Source organism: Natator depressus, chromosome 5 (assembly GCF_965152275.1).
Source record: "Natator depressus isolate rNatDep1 chromosome 5, rNatDep2.hap1, whole genome shotgun sequence".
Taxonomy (NCBI): Eukaryota; Metazoa; Chordata; order Testudines; family Cheloniidae; genus Natator; species Natator depressus.
Window position 1 is genome coordinate 35,185,914 of NC_134238.1, and position 25,836 is coordinate 35,211,749.

Sequence of the window (25,836 nt, forward strand, 5' to 3'; positions counted from 1 at the left end):
TTTTTTCTGAGGCAAGAACAGAAGCTGAAAAAGTTTTTGCCAGTGGGGAAGTGTTTGCTTATCACTCAGTGCAGCACGGACATGCTTTCCGGTCTAGTGACTGTACATCACAATTAATTAGGAAATTGTACCAACCTATGTTTTCATCTGCTCATATAAAATCTGAGGCAATTGTTTGCAACACCTTAGCCCCTTTATCCATTGAAGAAGTGCAGCTTGAGTTGGACAAGTGTTCCTTTATTACACTTAGTGTGGATGCATCAAACAAAATGAAGCAAAAACTATTTGCTGTTCTTATATGGTATTTTTCTGCCACTGAGTGGAGTTTGCACAAAAATTATTGATTTTACGTCTCTACCTGGAGAAACATCAGTTATGTAGTGTGCATTCATCCAGCAAGTGATTGAGAAGTACTCTTTTAGTGACAAGATTGTTGGAATTTGTGCAGACAACACCAATACTAACTTTAGGGGTGCCAGACATTGTGGGAAAAACAATTTGTGGCAAAAGCTCCAGGCCAACTTAGTAAAAGGTCTTTGGTATTGGGTGTGGTACACATATTGTGCACAACTTCCTCCAAACTGTAGTTGACTATCTTCCTTTAGATGTGGAGAGCTTTGCTGTAAAGGTTTACAAATACTTTCATATCTACAGGGTGTGTGTTGAAGAGCTGAAAGAGTTCTGTTGATTTGTTGAAATCGAGTATACCAAATTACTAGAGCATGGCAGCACGTGATTCCTCTCATTGGGACCAGCAATATACAGGATTTTGTTTATTGTTGGTGGGCTTAAAGCGTATTTTCTTTCTCAAGATAAATGCCTGACACTGCTCAGGAAGCTCTTTGGTGATCCTGCCACTCAACTGTGGCTTCTATTTGCCAGCAAACAAACTGCCATGGTCCAAACCATAACAGAGATGACAGAGTGACAGAAGTTGCACTGCAAATACGTTCCCTGCATGTTAACTTATCGGAGAGGCCTGGAGAAAGATTTGTCACAACAGAAGTGAAGAATCTACTGCACGCTTGTAAAACGCGGGCAAATGAAAGAAAAGGAGTTTTATGATATAGTTGACAATTTTTACACAACATGCCTGTCCTACTTAGAGCACTGGAGACCTGCCTTTGAGTGCACCGAAAAGTTTGAGTGGGCTCTGGTGAAGAATATGCCGCAGTGGGAGCAAATGCAAGACAGCCTCGCTGCATGCCACACCAGAATTCCCACCTTAAATAAGTTGGATGAGAATCATCTCTTTCATGAGTAGTCCAGTGCAAAATCAATTGTCTCCAGTTGTCTTTCAGACTGGAACCATCAGAGAAGGTCACTGAAAGGTGGCAGAAGATTTTTCGAGAGATGGACCATAATGCAGTACAATACACAGATCTAGCCAAGGCCGTGGAATTTGTGCTGTGTCTGCCTGGTACTACTGTGCCTGTTGAACGTGTCTTTTCAATTATGAATGATGTGTGGTCTCCTGAAAAATCATGTCTGAACGTTGCCACCATGAAGACTGTCTTGCGTGTGCGAGTTAACGCTTCTCTAGATTGTACTGCATTCTACGATAAGTTGCTGATAGACGAGAAAACCCTCAAAAAAATAGCATCATCAAAGAAATACAACTGGTGTCAAGCAGCTTCACACCTGAAGAATGGCAAGACAAAAAACAATGCCAGAAACTACTGAGTTTTAAGTAAAATATATGAAACCATGAAATATATGAACATATATATAAAATATATGAAACTGCCTTATCTTTTTTCCGTACTGTAAGTAAACTCCCCTGAGCACTGACAATCTCTTACTCGGTGTCCTGTTTTCAGTTTAGGGAAATATGGTCACCCTAAGCCTGACAACAATCTGTAGACCAGTAAGCTTAACCTTGGTATATGGAAATTAAGCCCTGGTCTACACTACGAGTTTAGGTCGGATTTAGCAGCATTGAAATCAGTTTAGCCTAGCACCCGTCCACACTACGAAGCCATTTTTTCTGACTTTAAGGGCTCTTAAAACCAGTTTCTGTTCTGTTCAGCTCCTCCCTGACGAGTGGATTAGCGCTGAAATCAACCTCGCTGGGTCAAATTTGGGGTAGTGTGGACACAATTTGACGGTATTGGCCTCCGGGAGCTATCTCAGAGTGCTCCATTGTGACGACTCTGGGCAGCACTCTCAACTCAGATGCACTAGCCAGGTAGACAGGAAAAGCCCCGCAAACTTTTGAATTTCATTTCCTGCTTGGACAGTGTGGTGAGCTCATCAGCAGAGGTGACCATGCAGAGCTCTTCAGCACAGGTGATCATGGCGTCCCAGAATCGCAAAAGAGCTCCAGCATGGACCAAACAGGAGGTACTAGATCTGATCGCTGTATGGGGAGATGAATCGGTGCTGTCAGAACTCCGTTCCAAAAGACGAAATGCCAAAATATTTGAAAAAATCTCCAAGGGCATGAAGGACAGAGGCTATAACAGGGACCCGCAGCGGTGCCACATGAAACTTAAGGAGCTCAGGCAAGCCTACCAAAGAACCAGAGAGGCTAACAGCCGCTCCGGGTCAGAGCCCCACACATGCCGCTTCTATGATGAGCTGCATGCCATTCTAGGGGGTGCCCCTACAACTACCCCAGCCCTGTGCTTGGACTCCATCAATGGACTCTCACGCAACAGGGATGCGGATTTTGAGGATGAGGAAGATGAGGAGGAGGAGGAGGAGGTTGAAGCACAGCAAGCAAGAGGAGAAACCATTTTCCACGACAGCCAGGAACTGTTTCTCACCCTGGATCTAGTACCCTCCCAACCCACTGAAGGCGGGCTCCCGGACCTAGAAGGCGGAGAAGGGCCCTCTGGTGAGTGTACTTTTATAAATATAATACACGGTTTAAAAGCAAGCGTGTTTAATGATTAATTTTCCCTGAAGACTTGGGATGCATTCACAGCCAGTACAGCTACTGGAAAAGTCTGTTAACTTGTATGGGGATGGAGCGGAAATCCTCCAGGGACATCTCAGTGAAGCTCTCCTGGATGTACTCCCAAAGCCTTTGCAAAAGGTTTCTGGGGGGGGTAGCCTTATTCCGTTCTCCATGGTAGGACACTTTACCATGGCAGGCCAGCAGCACGTAGTCTGGAATCATTGCATAACAAAGAATGGCAGCATACGGTCCTGGTGTTTGCTGGCATTCAAGCAACATCCGTTCTTTATCTCTCTGTGTTATCCTCAGAAGAGTGATATCATTCATGGTCACCTGGTTGAAATAGGGGAATTTTATTAAGGGGACATTCAGAGGTGGCAATTCCTGCTGGGCTGTTTGCCTGTGGCTGAACAGAAATCATCCCCGCTGTTACCCACGCGGTGGGGAGAGGGGTGAAGCGATCCTCCCAGAGAATTGGGTGTGTGTGTGGTGGGGAGGGGGTTAGTTGGGTTTGTGCTGCACATTAACCCAAAAACCGCAGCCCATCCTTTTAAACGGCCAACCCATTTTAAAGGGCCAACCCAACTGGTGCTTGGTATGTGAAATGAGGGTGCTGCTGTTTGAAACCATTCCCACATGTTAGGAAGGTTAAAGAAGCCAAAAGACTGTGGCTTACCATGTCTGCCTGCAAGCTGAATTCTGTTGCCCGCTGGCCCTGCGTGTGTGATCTCTCACACCATACCGGCAGGCCCTCAATATAAGAGGCAAAATGCGACCTTGTAAAGAAACCACATGTGCTATGTAATGTTAACCGCTTGGTTCACCATGAAAAAGTCTACCCATTGTTCTCTAAAATGTCTCTTTTTAAAAACTAATCTCCCTTTTTTCCCTCCTGCAGCTGCAAATGTTTCAACGCTCCCCCTATCATCTCCATCCCAGAGGCTATCAAAGATTAGAAGCTGAAAAAAACGCACTCGCGATGAAATGTTCTCTGAGCTCATGCAGGCCTCCCACACTAAAAGAGCCCAGCACAATTCATTGAGGGAGACAATGTCAGAGTCCAGGAAAGCACAAAATGAACGCGAGGACAGGAGGGACAAACGAGAGGAGAGGAGGGACGAGCGAGAGGAGAGGTGGTGTCAGCGTGATGAGAGGAGGCAGGATGCAATGCTGAGGCTACTGGAGGATCAAACTGATATTCTCTGGTGTACGGCTGAGGTGCAGGAAAGGCAGTAGGAGCACAGACCGCCACTGCAGCACCTGTGTAACCAAACGCCCTCCTCCCCAAGTTCCATTGCCTCCTCACCCAGATGCCCAAGAATGCAGTGGGGGGGCCTCCGGGCACCCAACCACTCCACCCCAGAGGACTGCCCAAGCAACAGAAAGCTGGCATTCAATAAGTTTTGAAGTGCAGTGTGGCCTTGTCTTTCCATCCGCCCCTCCTCCTCCACCCCACCCGGTGCTTCCCTCCTTCCCCACCCCTCCCGGGCTACCTTGGCAGTTATCCCCCCATTTGTGTGATGAATTAATAAAGAATGCATGAGTTTGAAACAACAAGGACTTTATTGCCTCTGCAAGCGGTGATCAAAGGGGGGAGGGGAGGGTGGTTGGCATACAGGGAAGTAGAGTGAACCAAGGGAGTGGATTTTCATCAAGAAACAAACAGAACTTTCACACCGTAGCCTGGCCAGTCATGAAACTGGTTTTCAAAGCTTCTCTGATGTGCAGCGCACCCTGCTGTGCTCTTCTAACTGTCCTGGTGTCTGGCTGCACGTAATCAGCGGCCAGGCAATTTGCCTCAACCTCCCACCCCGCCATAAACGTCTCCCCCTTACTCTCACAGAGATTGTGGAGCACAGAGCAAGCAGTAATAACAATGGGAATATTGGTTTCACTGAGGTCTAACCGAGTCAGTAAACTGCACCAGCGTGCTTTTAAACATCCAAATGCACATTCTACCACCATTCTGCACTTGGTCAGCCTATAGATGAACAGCTTCTGACTACTGTCCAGGGTGCCTGTGTATGGCTTCATGAGCCATGGCATTAAGGGGTAGGCTGGGTCCCCAAGGATAACTATAGGCATTTCAGCATCCCCAGTGGTTATTTTCTGGTCCGGAAAGTAAGTCCCTTGCTGCAGCCATTCCCACAGACCAGAGTTCCTAAAGATTCGAGCATCATGTACCTTTCCTGGTCATCCCACGTTGATGTTGGTGAAACGTCCCTTGTGATCCACCAGTGCTTGCAGCACCATTGAAAAGTACCCCTTTCGGTTTATGTACTGGTTGCCTTGGTGGTCCAGTCCCAAGACAGGGATATGCGTTCTGTCTATCACCCCACCACAGTTAGGGAATCCCATTGCAGCAAAGCCATCCACTATGACCTGCACATTTCCCAGGGTCACTACCCTTGATAGCAGCAGTTCAGTGATTGCGTTTGCTACTTGCATCACAGCAGCCCCCACAGTAGATTTGCTCATTCCAAATTGATTCCCAACTGACCGGTAGCTGTCTGGCGTTGCAAGCTTCCAGAGGGCTATCACTTGTGAACTGTGAGGGCTGCTCTCATCTTGGTATTCTGGCACTTCAGGGCAGGGGAAAGCAAGTCACAAAGTTCCATGAAAGTGCCTTTACGCATATGAGAGTTTTGCAGCCATTGGGAATCGTCCCAGACCTGCAACACTATGCGGTCCCACCAATCTGTGCTTGTTTCCCGGGCCCAGAATCAGCGTTCCACAGCATGAGCCTGCCCCATTGCCACCAGGATGGCCAAATTGCCGGGGCCCGTACTTTGAGAGAAGTCTGTGTCCATGTTCTCATCACTCTCCTCACCGCGCTGCCATCACCTCCTCACCTGCTTTTGCAGGTTCTGGTTCTGCATATACTGCATGATAATGCGCGTGGTGTTTAGAGCGGTCATAACTGCCGTGGTGATCTGAGTGGGCTCCATGCTTGCCGTGGTATGGCGTGAGTAGGAGAGCAGAGTGGCAGCGGAAGCGGCGGGTGGATGACGATGCTGACAGCAATATGGCGCCCCCATGGAAAAAGGCGCGAAACGATTGTCGGCTGTTGCTTTCACGGAGGGAGGGAGGGGTAGGCTGGCAGCAGACGGTGCTACTGGCTGGGAGAGCTATCCCTCTGCCAATATTCCAGGCAGGACTGAATCTCCATTAGACAAAACTTAAAGAAGAGAATGACCTGAGTCACTCCCATTTATGTGCAGGTGCCCCTGACAGACCTTACCGAGGTCTGCCAGGAGCACCCATTTCCACCCAGGCGCCGCTGACAGACCACACCGAGATCTGCCAGGAGCACCCATGTCTGCCCAGGCGCCCCGACCGACCTGACCAAGGCCGGCCAGAGCACCCACGAGATGATGAGGAGGGCTACCAGTCATACTTCACTATCTGCTGCCACAAGACAATGAGCTGCTGCTGTGTAGCAATGCAGTCCCATGTCTGCCAGCAACCAGGAGACATATGGTGACGGTGAGCTGAGCGGGCTCCATGCTTACCATGGTATGGCGTCTGCACGGGTAAGCCATGAAAAAAGGCGCTTTCACGGAGGGCGGGAGGGAATGGGGGCCTGACAACATATACTCAGAACCACCCGCGACAATGTTTTTTGCCCCATCGGACATTGGGATCTCAACCCAGAATTCCGATGGGCGGCGGAGACTGCGGGAACTGTGGGATAGCTATCCACAGTGCAACCCTCCAGAAGTCGACGCTAGCCTCGGTACTGTGGACGCACTCCGCCAACTGAATGGTCTTAACGGTTTTAAGTGGAGACACACACATTTGACTATATAAAATCGCTTTCTAAAAATTTGACTTCTATAAATTCGACCTAATTTTGTAGTGTAGACATACCCATAGTGGAGCAAATAATCAGTTTGTTAAGCACCTAGAAGATAATAAGGTGATAACTAACCATCAACTTGGATTTGTCTGGAATAAATCATGTCAAATGAACCTAATATCCATAAAGGGTAATAACCCTCTGGATGGGGAGTGTGTGGGGGGGTCCTGCACAGATCTGTCCTGGGTCTGGTTCTAGTCAATATCTTCATAAATCATTTGGATAATGGCATAGAGAGTACACTTATAAAGTCTGCAGATGATACCAAGCTGGGAGGGGTTGCAAGTGGTTTGGGGGACAGGATTAGAATTCAAAATGATCTTGACAAACAGGAGAAATAGTCTGAAATAAACAGGATGAAATTCAATAAAGACAAATGCCCTCCATTAGACATCAGGGGCAATGTTCCCTCTAATTTTTGACAGGCCGTGTGCGCAAAAAATTTCTTCTGTGCAAATTGTTGTGCTTCTGTCAAATTTTTGTGCGCGCAGTGTTTTGCTGTGTGCATGGTGTTTAGGATCTGTGTGCGCACACACGCACACCGCTTAGAGGGAACAGTGATCAGGCGTGGTCTAGATAATACTTAGTTCTTCCTCAGTGCAGGGGACTGGACTAGGTGACCTACTGAGTTCCCTTCCAGTCCTTTGATTCTATGACAGGAAAAACATGCAAGGCATGCACCCAACAGCAATATGAATAAACACTACATTCCCAATGATTACTTGCTATTGGTAATTGTCCAAGGAACAATTTTGATTGATTTTAAATACTTTCCAAACGGCTGGATTACAACATGAATCTAATATGAATCCAAGATTCATCACATCCTTATTTTGTGCCCATTCTACACCCTGATACCACATCCCACATGTATGCAACTACCCCACCTGAACTTTTGTTGAACTGGAGCACCTTGACACATATCTGTCTTGTTACTACCAAGCAAGCTAAATGTTTCTATGCCATAATAATCTGTAATAGTTGCAGTGTACAGAAATAGCATTTCATGCCTGTATTCTTTTAACTCAAGGCAGAATGCCGTGGAGGCATGCCGGCTAGTCACCATGGCCCCAAATCCTAAATTGCAGCTCAGCTTCTGCCTACCCTATCACACTGATTTCCATTGAAAAATCTATATAAGATAAACATCAGTCTGAACTTAAAGGCAAGTCTCCTCTTCTCCACTGACTCAGTCTCTTTGTGAAGCACAGAGGAGTGTGCAAAGAGGTTTTCATCTTTGCGTTTTCTAATCATGCATAAAAAGAAATAGCTTCAAAATCCATGGATTTTTGCTGGAAGCACAATACTAATGTGTAGTTGGCAACATTAGCTCAGAGAGATGAACTGAGTGTGTCCCAATTGTTTGGAGCCTTGAGGCTATTTTCAACTAGACTTGCAAGTCACAACGTGGGTCAATATAACTGTTGAATCATGTGCTTACAGAATGCAGCTTCCGTGGATATGATGTGAAAAAGGCAAGTGGAACATACACCTTTTTGCACCAGATTAACATTTAAAATAGAAACAGTTTCAGGAAGCATGGATCAATTTTTATAAATTGTGTGCGATCTCTGCAAATACAAAATTTGGCTCTCTGAAATGTATGCAGTATGACTACGTTAGTATTGGAGATGGAGGGATATAAAAAGATGCTGAGCGTATGATTTGCTTTTGATGAACTTTGAAAGTTTATTCCTATCTCTTTGGTCTTGTTGTCTGCTTATCTTATATCCATTCATTATCATTATCATTATTATTCATTATCATTGCACTCTTACATTGCTTGTCAACGTCTTCAGTCACTGTATGTTGTCAGCAGAATCCTGAAATAAACCAGAGGCCCTGCACTCAGTACATCATGTTCTTTAATAATGAGATTAGTGGAGCTCTAGAAAAGTTATTCTAAAATGTAAATATAACTGAAACTTCTATTGACTAGCTCTGAGTCAGTGTAAACGGTAGAATCTCCGCTGACATTCTGAAATATTTTCCTGCTGTATATGCAGTCTGGATGTGATCACTTTGATATCAATTTACATATGATAAGAATTAAAGTGCTGTTGAAAGTGATGGAGGCTGAGAAAGGCAACGTACCTATGCTTTGGGCTTATGATTTTCTCTCATCTGCTGGAGAGAAAGAAGAGAGTGGGTTTGTATTTTCAATTTTCAAAATAGTAAACTGAAGACCCAACTGTAATCATGTGCAAGGCAGTACTTGCTTTTGCCTGAAAGCTCTTCAAGTTGGAATACGGCAGATTTTGCCCCCAGCTAAATGTACTATAGTCCAAAGGATGCGTCTCCAGTTCTTAGCATGAAAGCATGTTGCTAATATTGATGCCATGTTCAGTATGTCTGTTTATCCCACGGCAAGACACTCTTGACTTGTATCCCTGGTATAATTATAAAATAAAATCACTTAATAGCTTACAACAAGCCAATCATAAGGAAGCTTATTCTCCTCTTGATATGCTCCCAAAACTCAATAACACCAATGGGAGTTAGACATGTGCACCAAGAGAAAAATACACAAACTTGTATTAATTTGTGTTACAAGGACTCACTAAGAGGAAATTCTATTATCTCCCATTAATGTTGTTGAAGATTATGCATGTTCATAAAGATGAGAATATAGCCTTAAAATATTATATCAGCGTGTGACAATACACATCTCATTCTGGCACACACTGCAGATGTTCTGAATAATTTGCAATTCTAGGAACAAAGACCTGAGTTAAAATCAGTCTTCTCATTTATTTGGAAAGTGCAGCTACCGTACCTGCAATTGCCCTATAGACAGTGTGTTTACTTATCACAAGGGAATGCTAACATTCACACAGTACATGGGCCCTGAGTCTCATCTCCCTTAAACCAGTATAATTCCACTGTCCAGTATGAATGAGGGGGAGAATAAGCCCCCTGGAGATTAACACAAACCATAAAAAAAGAATACCATACACTTAACTAAAAAAAAATCTCCTTCCTCTTACTGAAGAAATGGAAACACGGCAAAATCTAAATCTAATGAAAGGCTGGTCTATCAGCTGTCATCACAAACGGTGAAACGAAACGAGTGTGTCATTAAGAGGAGAGCTTATTTTGTGTCTTTCCTTTATATAAAAAGGTTCTCCTGTGGCTGACACCAAGGAGAACACTGTAAAATATACACGGTTTAAATGGTGAGAAGGGGGGTGGGATTCCATTTGCATTTGTCGAATTGCAGTGCTGCCTCCAAGGGGGTTCTGTTTAGCTCCATGTAAAGATCGAAAATAAAAGCAGTGGGGTCTGATTCTGATCTCAATTACACCAGGTCATTGACTTCAGAGGAGTTACTCCTGATTTATACCAGTGTCATTGGGAGCAGAGTGAGGGCCTGTTGTGAAGAATGAACCCTCAATTTTGGACTTGGTGGGATTTCTGACCAAACAAATTGCATCATTCTTGGGAAACTGATGGCAGGTTTTTAAAATATAATAATCTCAGAGTAAACATATTAACTGAACCAGAAAGGAAAAAGGTTATCTGTGTTAAAATACTCAGAGAACTCTTTGGAAAACCTTGATTTGGTTCACTTTTTCCACCCAATTCCTGTAAAGTTTGAGAGTTTGGAGTCCAAAGAAGTATGTGCTCTAGTCACCCAGCCTTCTGTGGATGTCATGCCCTCTAACACATGCAGACCCCTTATCAAGTTATCACAGCGTAGCCTTTCAAGGACTCTGGGAAGGCAGCTGCCACCCACGATGGCTCCTTGCTTACTGTAGCATTCCAGGCACTCACACCTCACTTAATACAGTAACAAAGACAGCTTGGCTGCCACACAGCCTAGAATGTGCTATTACAGCTGTGAAGTAGCTAACTTTGGCAGCCATATATCATTAAGGCTTTGTTTAAGAAACTCTCAGAATAGCTTTTCACCATGAAGTCGTTAACATTATTGCAGTAAACTGGCAAACAGAACAGAATATTCTGGTTATTATTAAAAGCAACAGACTAATTTTTTAAAAATCTGTATTAAAGTGCCACCTTAGTTATTTAACAATTCTTCTTCGGATGCCAGCATTTTGCTACTGTTGAATCAAAGGAGTTTTCAGCTTACGGCAAATGGGAGCACAAAAGGATGCGGTTGACCCCTTTAAGTTTAAGATGTAAATAAATGATTGGACTAAACTACACTAGCTGTTGAAAGTTTTCAGAGTAACAGCCGTGTTAGTCTGTATTCGCAAAAAGAAAAGGAATACTTGTGGCACCTTAGAGACTAACCAATTTATTTGAGCATATTGGTTAGTCTCTAAGGTGCCACAAGTACTCCTTTTCTTTTAGCTGTTGAAAGTTACTAGGCTGATGGGGAAATGTTCTGAACTGGGGCAAGGGCACCACATGTTGAAACCCGGATCTGTTTTCACATCACAGGACTCTGCCAGTTACTGCCTTCAGAACATTACAAAAAAGTGACAGGGAAAGTAGGTAGTCAGCAGGGGAAAAGTGGGGCAGATAACACAAATCACATGCAGACACTAGTAAAATGCCAATCACAGTGAACACCCTGCACCCTGAACATAACAAGGCTCAGAATTCTGGTGTTTCTTTGTAGGACAATTTGCTTCAAAGTAGACAATTTGAAAGTAAGAATAAGGAAGCATAATTAGAGCGACTATGTGCATCCTCTACCAGGAGACACAGTTTTTCAATTTAGAAGTGGGACAGGGAGGGGACTCTTGTGCGGACTTCCCCCCAAGTGGGGGGACTCATGGCCATGGATCTTGTGGGCCCCATGTGTCTGGAAAGCTGTTGTGCTGTGAGGGAGGGAGGACAGTGGATTGTTGGGAAAAAATCACCTTGGTACGTAGGGTGCTGGAACTAGGGGTGCTGGGGGGTGCGGCAGCAACGCTTGAAGTGGTTTCCATCATATACAGGGTTCACAGCTTGGTTCAATGGGTCTCCGCATCCCGCACTGTACAAAATTGTTCCAGCACCCCTGCCTTGACAGACTTTCAACCCCAGCAATCACTGTACCTTTTCAGAGTGACCGTCACAATGTAAAGAGCTAGGAAGGTAGGGCCTCATTGGTTTTAAGCTGCCTGTGTTGAAGAGGTGTGTGCGGATGAACTGTATTGTAATGTAGGAGATCTGGCTGAGTTGCATCAGAGCGTTTCTGAGGAGAGCATGCCAGAGCAGCAGTTCCGCCACCGCTGGAAAGATCACGGCATGCACTGTCCTCCTCACAGGGCCAGGTCTGCTGCTTGGTATGTAAGAGTCTGCCTACACTGCAATTAAACACCCGCACTGGCCTGAGTCAACTCACTGGGGCTCATGGGGCTCAGGCTACTGGGCTGTAAAATTGTGGTGTAGAAGTTTGGTGTGGGACCCCGTGAGATAAGAAAGTCCCAGAGCCCAGGCTCTAGCCCAACATCTATACCACCATTTTACATCCCCACAGCCCGAACCCCACAAGGCCAAGATGACCTGGGCTAGCCACGGGTGTTTAATTGCTGTGTAGACATAACCTAAAGGGGTGGGTGGGGCCACATGACCCCTCTGCTCCCCATCCTCTTTTATTGGCTAGCAGCACTAGCTAGGGGAAGTACTTCAGTAGCTTCACCCCATTGCAATTAGGCCCTCTTGCAAACGGGGAAAGCTGTCTCTGGCCCTTTGTATGTATCTATGGCCAGCCACACTCAAACCCAGACCTTATTAGAAATGACAACTGAGATTAGCATTGAACAAAAACAAAACAAAAAAACCACCCTGGGGAATCCAAGGTTGTAGGCATCACTGGACTCAGAAGCTGGCCTTGCACCCGGGGATCTGAATCACAAGTGTCAGGGAGGGTGGACACCCATTCTGAAGTTTAAGTAAATGTCCTTTACGTTGATGTTTTATGCCCCTCATTACTGCATATAGATAATGCTGATGAGATAAATATTTCATGTGAACACTTCTTCACTGTTGTCCTCTCCCTATTCTTTATCCTGTATTATATACAAAAAAGATCATGTTAAAAGAAGGCTAAGGTTGCAAAGTCACATGCAGAAAAGTTTAGGAAGTGCCAGAATTAAGGCTGCCCATACACACTTATTTCAGCCCCATTCATAGAATCATAGAAATGTAGGACTGGAAAGGAACTCAATAGGTCATCTAGTTCAATCCCCTGCACTGAGGTAAGGCTAAATATTATCTAGACCAGGAGTGTGCAAACTTTTTGGCCCGAGGGCCACATCTGGGAATAGAAATTGTATGGTGGGCCATGAATGCTCACAAAATTAGGTTTGGGGTACGGGAGGGTGGGGGAAGGGCTCTGGTTGGAGGTGGTGAAGGCTCCAGGGTGGGGCCAGAAATGAGGAGTTCAGGGTATGGGAGGGGCCTCCGGGCTGCAGTGGAAGAGTAAGGTGCAGTGGGGGGGTGAGGGCTCTGGCTGGGATGTGGGCTCTGGGGTGGGGCTGGGGATGAGGAGTCTGGGGTGTAGGAGGATGTTCTGGGCTGGGACCGAGGGGTTTGGAGGGCAGGAGGGGGATCAGGGCTGGTGCAAGGGAGTGGGGAGAGGCTCAGGAGGGCAGGCTCTGGTCGGCGCTTACCTCAAGCGGCTCCTGGAAGCAACAGCCATGTCCCCACTCTGGCTCCTATGCAGAGCTGCGGCCAGGCAGCTCTGTGCGCTGCCCTGTCTGCAGGTGCCGCCCCTGCAGCTCCCACTGGCCACAGTTCCTGGCCAATGGGAGCTGCCGGGGCAGCGCTTGGGGCAGGGGCAGCGTGCAGAGCGGAGCCCCCTGGTTGCCTTTACACGTAGGAGCCAGAGCAGGGCCATGCCACTGCTTCCGGAAGCAGCGTGGAGTTGCTCCCGAGCGTGCTCCCTGGCTGGAGCACCAGAGCAGGGCAAGCCCTAGACCCTTCTCCCCAGCGGGAACTCGAGGGCTGGCTTAAAATGACTGGTGGGCTGGATCTGGCCCGTGGGCCATAGTTTGCCCACTCTGATCTAGACCACCCCTGATAGGTGTTTGTCTGACCTGTTCTTAAAAACCTCCAGTGATGGAGATTCCACAACCCCCCTAGTAATTTGTTTCAGTGCTTAACTGCCCTTCCAGTAAGGAAGTTTTTCCTCATGTTTAACCTAAATCTCCCTTGCTGAAATTTAAGCCTATCACTTCTTGTCCTGTGCTCAGTGGATAAAATTTATCACCCTCCTCATTATAACAACCTTTTATGTACTTGAAGACAGTATTGGCCCCCCTCAGTCTTCTCTTCTCCAGACTAAAGAAACAATTTTTTCAATCTTTCCTCATAAGTCATGTTTTCTAGGCCTTTAATCATTTTTGTTGCATTTCTCCTTATTGAATTTCATCCTATTTATTTCAGACCATTTCTCCCGTTTGTCGAGATCATTTTGAACTCTAATCCTGTCCTTCAAAGCTTGCAATCCCTCCTTGCTTGGTATCAGCTGCAAACTTTATATCTGTACTCTCTCTGCCATCATCCAAATAACTGATGAAGATATTGAACAGAACCCGACCCAGGACAGAGACCTTCAGGACCCCACCCTGTTTGCAGCCTAATTAGCTGATTGGGCTCACCTGGTCCAATTCAGCTCTTGAAAGGCCAATGTGGGGAGAACTCCCCATCACACTGCACCATTCTGAATTTGTGTGGGCAAGGCATGAACAGAAAGAGCAGCCTTCCAGGATATTTTATATACATATATATTTTAACAGTCTGTGGGAAAACTGCTAGAACTTCTTATTTACTGCCTCCTCTCCCCTTCTTTGGTGGCTTTCCTTTCTCCTTTCCATGACTTTGCCAGGTAACTATGGGAAAGCCAGTTCCATGGTGGTTTGTTTTCTGTCTAGACATAGGCATGGAGCAGAAGAGGTCCTACAAAAAGTTACATGTCAATGGGACATTTACAGGACACTCTAGTACAGTGGTTCTCAAAGCCGGTCCGCCACTTGTTCAGGGAAAGCCCCTGGCGGGCCGGACCGGTTTGTTTACCTGCCTCGTCCGCAGGTTAGGCCAATCGCAGCTCCCACTGGCCGCGGTTCGCCGCTCCAGGCCAATGGGGGCTGCGGGAATTGGCGCAGGCCAAGGGACGTGCTGGCCGCCCTTCCCGCAGGCCCCATTGGCCTGGAGCGGTGAACCGCGGCCAGTGGGAGCCGTGATCAGCCGAACCTGCGGACACAGCAGGTAAACAAACCAGTCCGGCCCACCAGGGACTTTCCCTGAACAAGTGGCAGACAGGCTTTGAGAACCACTGCTCTAGTATGCATCAAAGACAGGAATGAGCTGCAGAGACCAAGACAGAGACTACAGCCAGCCTAGGCTAAAGAAGCATCAGTACTGAGTTTACTTGGTAAGTCATTAGGGTTGGTCAAATAAAAATAGTTATTCTAAAACCTTCCTCAGACATCACTGAGGCAGAGGGCAGGGTGTGTGTTGGGGGCACTGGGCCTAAAAAAAGAGGAAATTTCAGGACCAGAAAAAAAAAAAAAGAACTTGGAGAGGTGGCTACCTCCACTGATGTGCTGCTCTTGTGTGTAGCTACCAAGGGAGCAGTGAGAGAATGAAAAACAAACCGCAAGAAGGAGCGCTTTTGAGAGTTTGTACCTTTTTAGAAATTAATACATGTTTGAAGAATATGTTCTGAAGGAACTCATTTCTCTCAGTTTTTATTTTGTTTTCTAGATGCAGTGATTGTGAAAGGGGCTGAACTGAGAAGGCTGAAGAAATAAGTATGGGGCTTGATTTTCAAAAGTTACTGATCTGCCCCCTTCCCCCAATCCAAATTAATTCAACACAAACAATAAGTGCTCAGCCCTTCTTGAAATCAGTCCCATGGTGTAGATTCTTATGGTGAGGCACTCAGTTAATTATACAGGAGGAAAGCTTGAACACAATAACATTACCGATAGCCACCAGCCATTAACATGATAGGCCATTGTGGTGGAGTAGTCTGCCCCTTAAAAGCAGTAGTGCCTAGTGGTCAGCCCATCCTGGCACATGGCATGGCCCACTGAAGGTTTGAAAGGTCCAGTATAAGGTCTTAAGGGGATGTGGAGAAGGAGAACGTGATCCTGGGAATGAATGGTGCTTGGAAGAAAATCCTGTAACTGTATCTTTAAGGGCCTGGGGCCAGCAGCCTTGCATACAGGGCAGTAAGGCTCCCATCTCCCCTGCCTTCCAACCAATTGGGAATGAGCTGGGAGAAGGGGACCAGCATAAATGCTGCCTCCTCCCTCAGAGCAGGGCAAATGCTTGCAGATACTTCAGGGTCACAAGTGCATGTCTGTACTGCAAAAAACAAGAACAAAACAAACCCATAGCAGTGAGTCTTAGAGACTGGGAAGGGGCGGGCCGGGGATCCCCCTCTTGGGGTGCAAGAGGGGGTTCCAGGCTGGGGCAGGGTGTTGGGGCATGGGAGGCGGTGCAGGGTGTGAGCTCTGGGAGGGAGTTGAGGTGCAGGAGAGGGCTCCGGCTGGGGCAGGGAGTTGGAGTGCGGGAAGGCGTGCGGGCTCCGACTGGGCGGAACTTACCTCAGGTGGCTTCCAGAAGTAGTCAGCATGTCCTTGCGGCCCCTAGACACAGGGGTGGTCAGGCAGCTCTGTACGCTGCCCTTGGCCACAGGCACCTCCCTGCAGCTCCCATTGGCCGCAGTTCCCGGCCAATGGGAGCTGCAGAGCTGGTACTCGGGGTCAGGGGGCAACGCACGGCGCCCCAGTGGCCAGACATGCTGGCCGCTTCCGGGCGTTCCAGTTGAAAACCGGATGCCTGGCAACCCTACCTCTGTACAATGAGTGAAGAAACCAGACCCTGAAAAAGGGGAGTTGAACTAATCAAATCTGGGTAACTGTCTGAAAAGACCCAACGGGTGCTGAGTGCAATGCACCTGCAGGCCCACAAGTGCGTGTGCTGGAGAGGCTCACCACATGACAACCACTGATCTGATCAATCAACAGCAGCACTTTTTGCAGTGGTCAAACATACTTGTATTGTGAAGCCATACTTCATTCAGACCCGATTGTTTTATGTTAACTCTCTAATGGTAGATTTAAATGTATTTTGTGTTCTCTCTGTACTGTACATGGCATTGACTCTAACCACTGAGGGTCAAACATGCTCCACTTCCTTAATTGGGAGTTGAAAAGGCACCCAGAACCTTAAAAGATTAGATCCAAAGTCATAGGAGGCACTACGGCCCAGTTCCTCAAAGGTATTTCGCTGCGTACCTCCCAATGGGGACCTAAACACCTTTGAGGAACTGGGTGTAACCACATTTCAGGATCAGTTTTACTGATACTGTATTTTAATACTATCCCTCCATGGTCAGACAATACCTCATCTTCATCAATAATGCAGATACCAACGACTGTCATTTTCCCATGTGCTGAATGTTTAAAAAAGTGAAAAGTGAAAGGTAAGGAACTATAAGGAAGTATTGTGTTAACATAAACATGAACAAGGCTTCACAGGATTTAGTATTTAGTTTAAAATAATGAACTTTTAAACTCTGACTTTCTAAGCTCATGGGTGGTCCAGTATCATTAACTTGTCTCAGGAAAGATGTCCGCATTCAGAGAAATAGGGAGCCTATATCTTTGTTTTTCCAAAATGCTTTCTATTCACACCATCAAACTTGACAAGCCAACTGTGTTTTCATGGGACTTTAAAACGTTTACATTATCAGAGCCAGTCTAATTTTATTATAACTATTAATTGTGTAAGCCTATTTGTAGCCTTCTTAGTGTACCTCAACATATTTACATTTCAGAGACTCTAGCTGGATTCCAAATTGTATATTTATTCTCAAATAACAAAGGAGACAAGCACAGTTCCACATCACATGTTTGGGACCACGTCACACCAGCTCCTTATTTTTTTAAAAGCAGCTTGTTAAAGGGTGACACTTTCCTTTTAAGAGGGAGCAGGGCCATTGCTCCTGTGCCTTATCAGCACTCTCTAATTTGGCCAACTAAGAGGACATCCAGGCCTCGAGCAGCAAAGAGACCCGGTGCATCTGAGCTGCCTGAGTGGGAGTCAGGGGCAGATAAGAGCTGCCAGGCACTAGGGGACTGTGGAAGGTCCTGGAAGGAGGCAGAAGGTGTTTCCCGAGGAAAGTCTGAAAGGCAAGGAGAGCAGCAAGAGAGGTTTGCTGGCTGACATCCCCAAGCCAGAGACCCAGAGCAACAGCACTGAAGGCAAGAGGCGCAGCAGAGGGAGTTGCCTCCTGTCTCTAAGCTGGAAAGTTGGAGCTGAGGGCTGAAGGCAGGGCACCAGAAGAGGAGCTGATACACTGACATCTCTGAGGCCGGAGAGCTGAACCCAGAGGAACCATGAGAAGGTCAGGGGGAGTCAGGGTTGCTTCCCAGACAAAGATGATCTCCCAGCAGATGAGCTGTGGGAATTCCTGGTGGGAAGAGTAGGGTTGCACTCTAGCTGGAAGGGCTGGGGTGGCTGTTCTGGTCCAAGAAGAGGAGAAGACTGACAGAGTCCCAGGATGGTTGAAGGCGATGTTATGCAGGGCATCGAGGGATGAGATGTCTTAAGCTTTAATGACTGGTTGCACTGGGGTGGGAAATGGACTTTGGGTTATGCTTTTGGATTTACACTATTTTGGTAATAAATTGAGCCACGGAAGGATATTATTGAGGCAAGAAAGCTTAAGTGAAGTTACTTGGGATTCTGAAAGAGGGAAAATGAGTTAGGTGCACCTGTCATGCCACGGCCTGCAGCAGAAAGGTACTTCATTGGGGGTGGGGCTATGACACAGCTGCTTTCACCATATAAGGGTTTTCATTGCTAGAGATAATGTCTAGGCAACAGCAAGTCTAGCCAGATCTATGTGATGTGGTTCCAGAAGGTCAACAATTGTATTAAATTGTATTTAGAATTCAGACTGGCCAAATTCTTCTTGCACTCATACACCAGTGTATATGCAGTTATTCAGCTGAGTTGTGTGGAGTTACTCAGGATAAGAGCTGTACGGGAATGGCTTCCCTATCCCAGGATTTATTTATTTTTTGAAATCTAGAAAACTAAGTAAAAAAATCTCAAAAATCTCCCTTCCTACCCCACCACCCCCAATAAAAAATTGGATTGGGTCAATACCAATAATCCCCAACAAATATTTCAAATCACTTCATTTTAATTTTAATCTTCTTAGTAAAAATTGATTATAATTTTGAAGCAGTCACCTATGAACCAACAAAACTGAAACTTTTCATTTGAAAATGTCAAAATGGGACAAAACTTATTTTTCCCAAAAAAATTTCAAATCAGGATATTCATTGAAATGATCATTTTCCATGAACCATTTTGGTTTCAATAAATCAGTATTTTCTGACAAAAATATTTTGTTGGAAAATGCCCAACTAGCTTTATTTAGGACCTACTTCAGCAAGAGATCAGAACCTGGCCCAATCTCTCGATAATATACTTGTAGTTGCATGTGCCGTACAAATATAATGGGCCATATTCAGCGCTCATTTCCTTTTCAAAACTGGATACATGGTAGAACATAAAAGTCGGTACAATGTTTGCTGTATTGCCTCCCTAAGAGTGAATGGACAAATATGATCTTCAAGAATCCTGGACATCAGCAGGGATAATGGGCATTTCACAGAGATGTGCACAGACCTAAAAGTAACCTCAGATGGATGAGCCCGTAAGTGAAGAAGTTATGGAACCTCCAACAAGGTGATGGTGGTTTTTCCAGAGAACAGCTGCATTGGCTTTATTTTCCAGTATTCTGACAGAAAGTCCCAAGCCTCCCAGAATTTGGAGAAGTGGCAATTACAGTTGCTTTGTATGGCCTTGTGCCAAAAATAACTTTTACAAACAATTTCTAAATACTGTCTTTACAAGAAACAATGCTGCAACAGTTTGCTGGGCTAGCTTGGTGGGGGAGATTATGAAATAAAATGAGGGACATTAGGACATAACATAAAAAGGACAAAGGATATAGGAGACAAGACAAAGAAGAAATTTCAATTTGCTGAATCAGGAAGATAAGGTCATTCTATCCAGAAGGAGCCTGAGGGAAGACAAAATGGACAGTTTACCATCATTTTATTCATCTAGGTCTGAGGGTGGTTTTGAGGTACATAAGATGCTCTGCCCAAAACAAATTTTGTTGTATCATGACACTTGTTTTGTTTGTTTGACTAAACTAATCTTGGCGACTGACCTGAAATTCACTTTGTACTAACAAAACATCATTCACACCAATGTTTTCAAACAGGGAAAGATGAGGTGCAAATGTGATCAAAGCAAAACTCTAATTAGAAATCTTCCAGATGTTTACTAATGTATTACTATTCTCCCAGCCCTACTTATGATAAAGCCACTATGACTATAATACAATCTCCAGAGTAGAATAAGTTACCCACATGTTTTTATGTTTGAAACAACATTAGTTCATCTGGGAGACTTTCTTTATAATGTGACAGTCAAGAAATAGCCCTCCTATGCCATGAGATACAGCTTTGTTCCCACCTCCTGGTGGGGATATTGATGTTCTCTATGTTAAATGTACTTTATAATGCTTCACTCGTCTCTGTAGTACCTTTCTGCTGATGAGCTAAAGGTGCTTCACAAACAATGAGGAATTTAGCCTCACAACTGTGATGTTGTAGATAAATATTGTCTTCAGTTTTGCAGGAAACTGAAGTGAAGTAAAGTGCCCAAGGCCACTTAGAAAGCTAGCAGCAGAGTCAGGAGTACCACAAAGCAATGTTTCATATCCACAATACATACAAATAAAGACCCAGCTCTGCCCCATCATTCATGCTGAATAGTATCTTATTCTGTAAGTAGTCATAATGAACCGATGGGATTACTCGGGAAGTTGGGCAGATTCAGGCCTAATATAATACATTTTTGCTATATATTTTAATATAATATCAGTCTCTCTTGCCTGCTCAGTTCCCTCCAAGATACATGCATCCTGTAGATTTGTTATACTTAGTTACTCTGAGTTGCACTTAAGTCTGAAAATAGTCCTATTATGTTGCTCTTTGCAAATGGTTGCTCATTTATTTTATTATGAGCAGCATTAAACCTTGTTACGGGCCGAGTTAAAACCTCATTGAAACTGATTTGTGAATGTGCCCTTCATTTAAGATAGTTGTAAGAGGTAGCTAAAGGGACACACCTAAAACCAGTCCTAGCAGAATCTGCTAAGAAACTAGCACATGTGAGCTGAGGGTTCCACTGAGTATTGTTCTGACCAGGGGTGGGGGTGGGGAGGTGTACTCAGAAGACAGCAAGAATGCCAAGGAGCAGCCTGCAAGCACAGCATGACCATGGGAGAAGTCTAGAGAGAGCTTTTGGGTCTGTTCGGGCTAAAGAGGCTTTGGGCTGTAAGCAAGGAAGATCTGCCATAGTTTTAGTTCCTCCTGCATTCAGAGAAGCAGGACTTTGTAAATAAGACTGCATCAAAGAAAATACCAGAATCCAAGTTTCTGCTCCCAAATGGGCCCCAAACTTTGACTACCTAGCCAGGCTGAAAAAGGCTAACATTATTATTAATTATTATTAATAATAAATAACAACAACAACAACAAAAAGGAAGTGGATGTTATGGAAGAACACTCTTTCCATCTACACTATCCTGGGTTCATTGAAAACAATTAAACTCCTTAGAAGCCTAATCTACACTAGAAAATGTTTGCCGGTATCATTATATTATACCTTCTAATGTAAATGCAGTTTATACTGGCAAAAAAGTACTTTTGGTGGTATAGCTTATACTGATCCTCTGAGCAAAATACTTTTATGCCAGTATAACCATCTCTACACAAGGGCTTATGCTGGTATAGAAATGTCAGAGAAAAAAAATCACACCAGTACTGACCATTACTCCACCAGCAAAAGTTCCTAGTGTAGACCCAGTGAGAGTGTTACAAGCAGGAGCGCATATGGAAGACATATAGAGCCAAAGCTGGTAGACTGCATTTGGGTTCATAGATCTGTCATGGAGGTCAGCTCACTGCTAGTGGCATCTCCTCCTGGCTGCTCTCAGGATTAGCTGGTTCTAAGTCCATCACCTCCTTCCCATTTCTCACTGCACAGCCTGTCTTCTCTTCCTGGCTCTTGGAAAGGCAGAATACTCTGCGTTCATGGCTTAGCCCTATGGCCAAATCACATGTCCTCCCCTTCAAGGGTATCCAGGTCTCTTCTTACATACTGGCTCAGGCAGCCTTACCATTCACTGCCTAGCCAGTGCCACTTCCCCAGTAGCTTGTTGGGGAACCCCATCCACACTCTATGCCAAGTCCAGCTCAGGGACCTTCTAGTCAACAGCCAATGTCTGTTCCATCCCAAAGCTTTTCCCTGAGCTTTTCCTAACCTTATGGTCCTCCCACCTTCTCTGGGTTTGCCAGCCCCAAAACTCCCTCCTCCTGGGGAGTAACAGTAGGCTACTTGCCTCTCTGTCCCCAAACATACCTCCCTTCTCCCCAAGGAGTGACAGCAGACTACTTCCCTGCAGCCCCTCTCTGCTACCAACTTTCTATCATGACAGGTTTCAGAGTAACAGCCGTGTTAGTCTGTATTCGCAAAAAGAAAAGGAGTACTTGTGGCACCTTAGAGACTAACCAATTTATTTGAGCATAAGCTTTCGTGAGCTACAGCTCACTTCATCGGATGCATCCAATGAAGTGAGCTGTAGCTCACGAAAGCTTATGCTCAAATAAATTGGTTAGTCTCTAAGGTGCCACAAGTACTCCTTTTCTTTTTGCAACTTTCTATCGTTATCCCTGCCTGTTCCTCCTCTCCTGGGATCTGTCATTATTCAGTCCGGGGATTACTTAAACACCTTATTCCCCTCAGCTGTGGCCTGCCTGGTTAATTGTCTGACTATAGATAACCTGTTTAAAGATGGGCATTGTAAGCACCTTGTAATTAAGTAGAAAATGAGAGATCATCATTTTTCAGGTATGTAGTAACCATGGCAAAAGTAGTACAAGGGCTCGTCCTCAAACAGTACTTTGCGGGGGGAGGGGGGGACAGGGATCTTATTTCACAGCTAAAGTGAGGGCAATTTGTCACCTGGACACATGTAAGTAAGCAAGCTCCATTCCCCTTTGTCTTTGACTTTTTCACAAAAAGGAGGGGGAGAAATATCATCTTTACAAGTAACAACTCTTTTTGCCTTGTAACTGTATGAATGTCACCAAGCCAAGAACCTACTCCCAAGACAGTTTGGCCAGACACCGTCAGCTTCAAGGGTCCTGCAGAGAAAGGAAGGGGTCCAATCCTGTGAGGTGCTGAGTACCCTCAGTTTCCATGAAAGAATCTCTGTTTAGGATTCTCAGCACCTCGCAGAGCTGGACACCAGACGAATAATATAACTCTTACACTGCTTGATACCTAAAAAAGGCAAGATAATGAAGGAGTTTGATTCATTTATTACATATTATAGCTAGCATTTATGCAGGCAACATGCATTTTATGGTGTGTTTGGTTTTGTATTCATGTATGTACAATATATGAGGTGGCAGGTCCATTCAAATATAAACACTGCTGCTAGGGTCGTCTTCCTGGCCTGTTGCTGTGATCTCATTAGGCCCTCTCCTGACTCTTTTGACTGCTTATACCATTTTGCCCTTCTGCACCACAGCCAGTACAAGCATGGTTACTTGCCTAACTATTAATGGAATGATATTGGATTGGAGGGAGGTCTCAAGTGGGGTTCCGCAGGGATCTGTTCTGGGTCCAGTGTTGTATAACATGTTGACATGGATGTAGGAATAGAGAGCATACTGATTAAGTTTGCAGATGACACAAAGCTAGGGGGGATTGCCAATACTTTGGAGGATAGAGCTAAAATTCAGATAAATTGGAGAACTGGGATATAGACAACAAATGAAATTCAACAAAGACAAATGTGAGGTGCTGCACTTAGGGAAGAAAAACCAAATGCACAAATACAGAATGGGGAGGAAACTGGGTTGGCAGCTGCACTGCTGAGAATGATCTGGGAGTTGTGGTGGATTGAAATCTCAACATGAGTCAGCAATGCGATGTTGTTGCAAAAAAAAAAAAAAAAAAAAAGCAAATGCAATTTTAGGATGCATTAGCAGAGGCATGGCATGCAAGTCACAGGAGGGGAAAGTACTGCTCTACTTGACACTGGTTAGGCCTCAGCTGGAGTACTGTGTCCATTTTTGGGCACCAATGTATAGAAAGGATGAAGAGAAACTGAAAACGATCCAGACATAGGCGCCGACTTCCCCTGTGCCTGGTGGGTGCTTGACCCCACCCCTGCCCTGGCCCCATCCCTGCCCCACCTCTTCCCGCCCCTGCACCGCCCCCTTCCCCTAAGTCCCCACCCCACCTCTTCCCCTGAGCGTGTTGCATCCCCACTCCTCCCCCTCCTTCCTGGAAAGTCCTAAGCTCTGCCAAACAGCTGTTAGGTGTGGGGGGGCGGGAAGCGCTGGGAGGGAGGGGGAGGAGTGGGGACACAGCGCACTTGGGGGGAGAATGAGGCAAGGATGGGGGAGCTTGGCTGCCAGTGGGTGCAGAGCACCCACTAATTTTTCCCTGTGGGTGCTTCAGCCCCAAAGCACCCACAAAGTCGGCGCCTATGGATCCAGAGATGAGCGACGAAGATGGTCAAAGGGATGGAATGCACGCCATATGAGCAAAGGCTGAAGGAACTGGGTATGTTTAGTTTGGAAAAGAGGAGATTAAGGGGGGAAATGGTAGCAGTCTTCAGATACTTGAAAGGCTGCCACAAAAAAGATGGAGAAAAGTTGTTCTCTTTTGCCACAGAGGGCAGGACAAGAGGCAATGGGTTCAAACTATAGTATAGCAGATTTCAATTAAATCTCAGGAAAAAACTTCCTAACTGTCAGAATAGCAGGACTATGGAACAGACTGCCTAGGGAGATTGTAAAAGCTTCTTCAGTGGAGATTTTCAAAAGGAGGCTGGATATCCAGCTGTTTTGGATGGTTTAGACACAACAAATCCTGTTTCTTGGCAGGGGGTTAGGACCCTTGCAGTCCCTTCTAGCCCTATGAGTCTATGTTGCCCTCACTAACCTTCAAGGCCATTCATAACTTAGCCCTTCCCTATGGTCACCCTATCTATGCTGCCCCATACATATACATGGAAAGCTCTCCTTAAACTAGTCTGCAATGCAGAACTCTGTCTTCCTTCAAGTTCCTCTTCAAGATCAACTTCTATTGTGATGCCTACATAAACTGGTAACTGAGGGTCACCACAGATTATAGCCATCATTAATAGAGCTTGTCAGAAAACAATTTCTGTCCTATGCGAAATTCTGAGATTTTGAAATTTTGATTCAACCCAGGTTGGGTTGAAATCTCAGAATTTTTCAAAATATTTCACTTTGGTCTTATCAAAGATTTCATTAAATGTTATCATTTTGATACTTCAGTACAACATAAAAGTTTAAACAAATGATAAACAAAACATTTTGATAATTTCCCATTAAAATGTTTTGATTAAATTGATTGGTTCCCATGAAACATTTCAAGTTTTGCCAAAATCAGCATTTTCCAACAGAAAACTGTTCTGCTGAAATTTTTTTGACCAGCTCCAATAATTAATATTGCCTGTTTATTAGGCGTTCATGGATGTCAGTGGGCTTCGGATCAGGGCCTTTAATATTAAAAAGCAATTCCTAACTGCAGTTTGGTGCACAGAGGTAGTATATGTAACCACTTCATCCTGTCACTCTTATCCTCTTCCTCTCTCATGCCCTCCATTTGTTTGTTGTCTCAGCTTGTTGCATTTTAGATTGTAAGTTCTTTTGGACATGGGCTGTCTCTTATTATATATGCGCAAAGGCTCACATTTTTCAAAAGTGACCAATGACTTGGGTTCTCAACAGCAGACATTTTAAAGATCTGATTTTCAATGGGTGCGCCACACTTTCTGACAATTGGACCCATTTACCATGTCTCAAGATAGGCACCCAAAAAATGGAGACCCTCAATCTTCATTTGGTTTTGAAAATCCTGGTCACAGCACCCAGTACAATGGGCTGATTGGTGTCTCTGGATACTACTGTAATACAAATAGTAAAAAAATAAATATGGGCTAAATTCAGCCGTTTTAAGCAATGTGAAA

The 25,836-nt window shown here is 45.2% G+C and overlaps 2 protein-coding genes across 2 annotated transcripts in view; one reads left to right on the forward strand and one right to left on the reverse strand.

The window, feature by feature from the left end:
- LOC141987327 (endogenous retrovirus group K member 9 Gag polyprotein-like) overlaps positions 1–25,836 on the reverse strand; it is a 262,863-nt gene that overhangs the window by 63,233 nt on the left and 173,794 nt on the right. The gene's annotated exons all lie outside the window — the stretch shown is intronic.
- LOC141988117 (myb/SANT-like DNA-binding domain-containing protein 7) lies at positions 664–4,339 on the forward strand. The gene is made up of 2 exons (XM_074953958.1): positions 664–2,839; positions 3,801–4,339. Exons 1-2 carry the CDS (start codon positions 2,269–2,271, stop codon positions 3,863–3,865), a joined length of 636 nt encoding a protein of 211 aa, XP_074810059.1. The 5' UTR covers positions 664–2,268; the 3' UTR covers positions 3,866–4,339.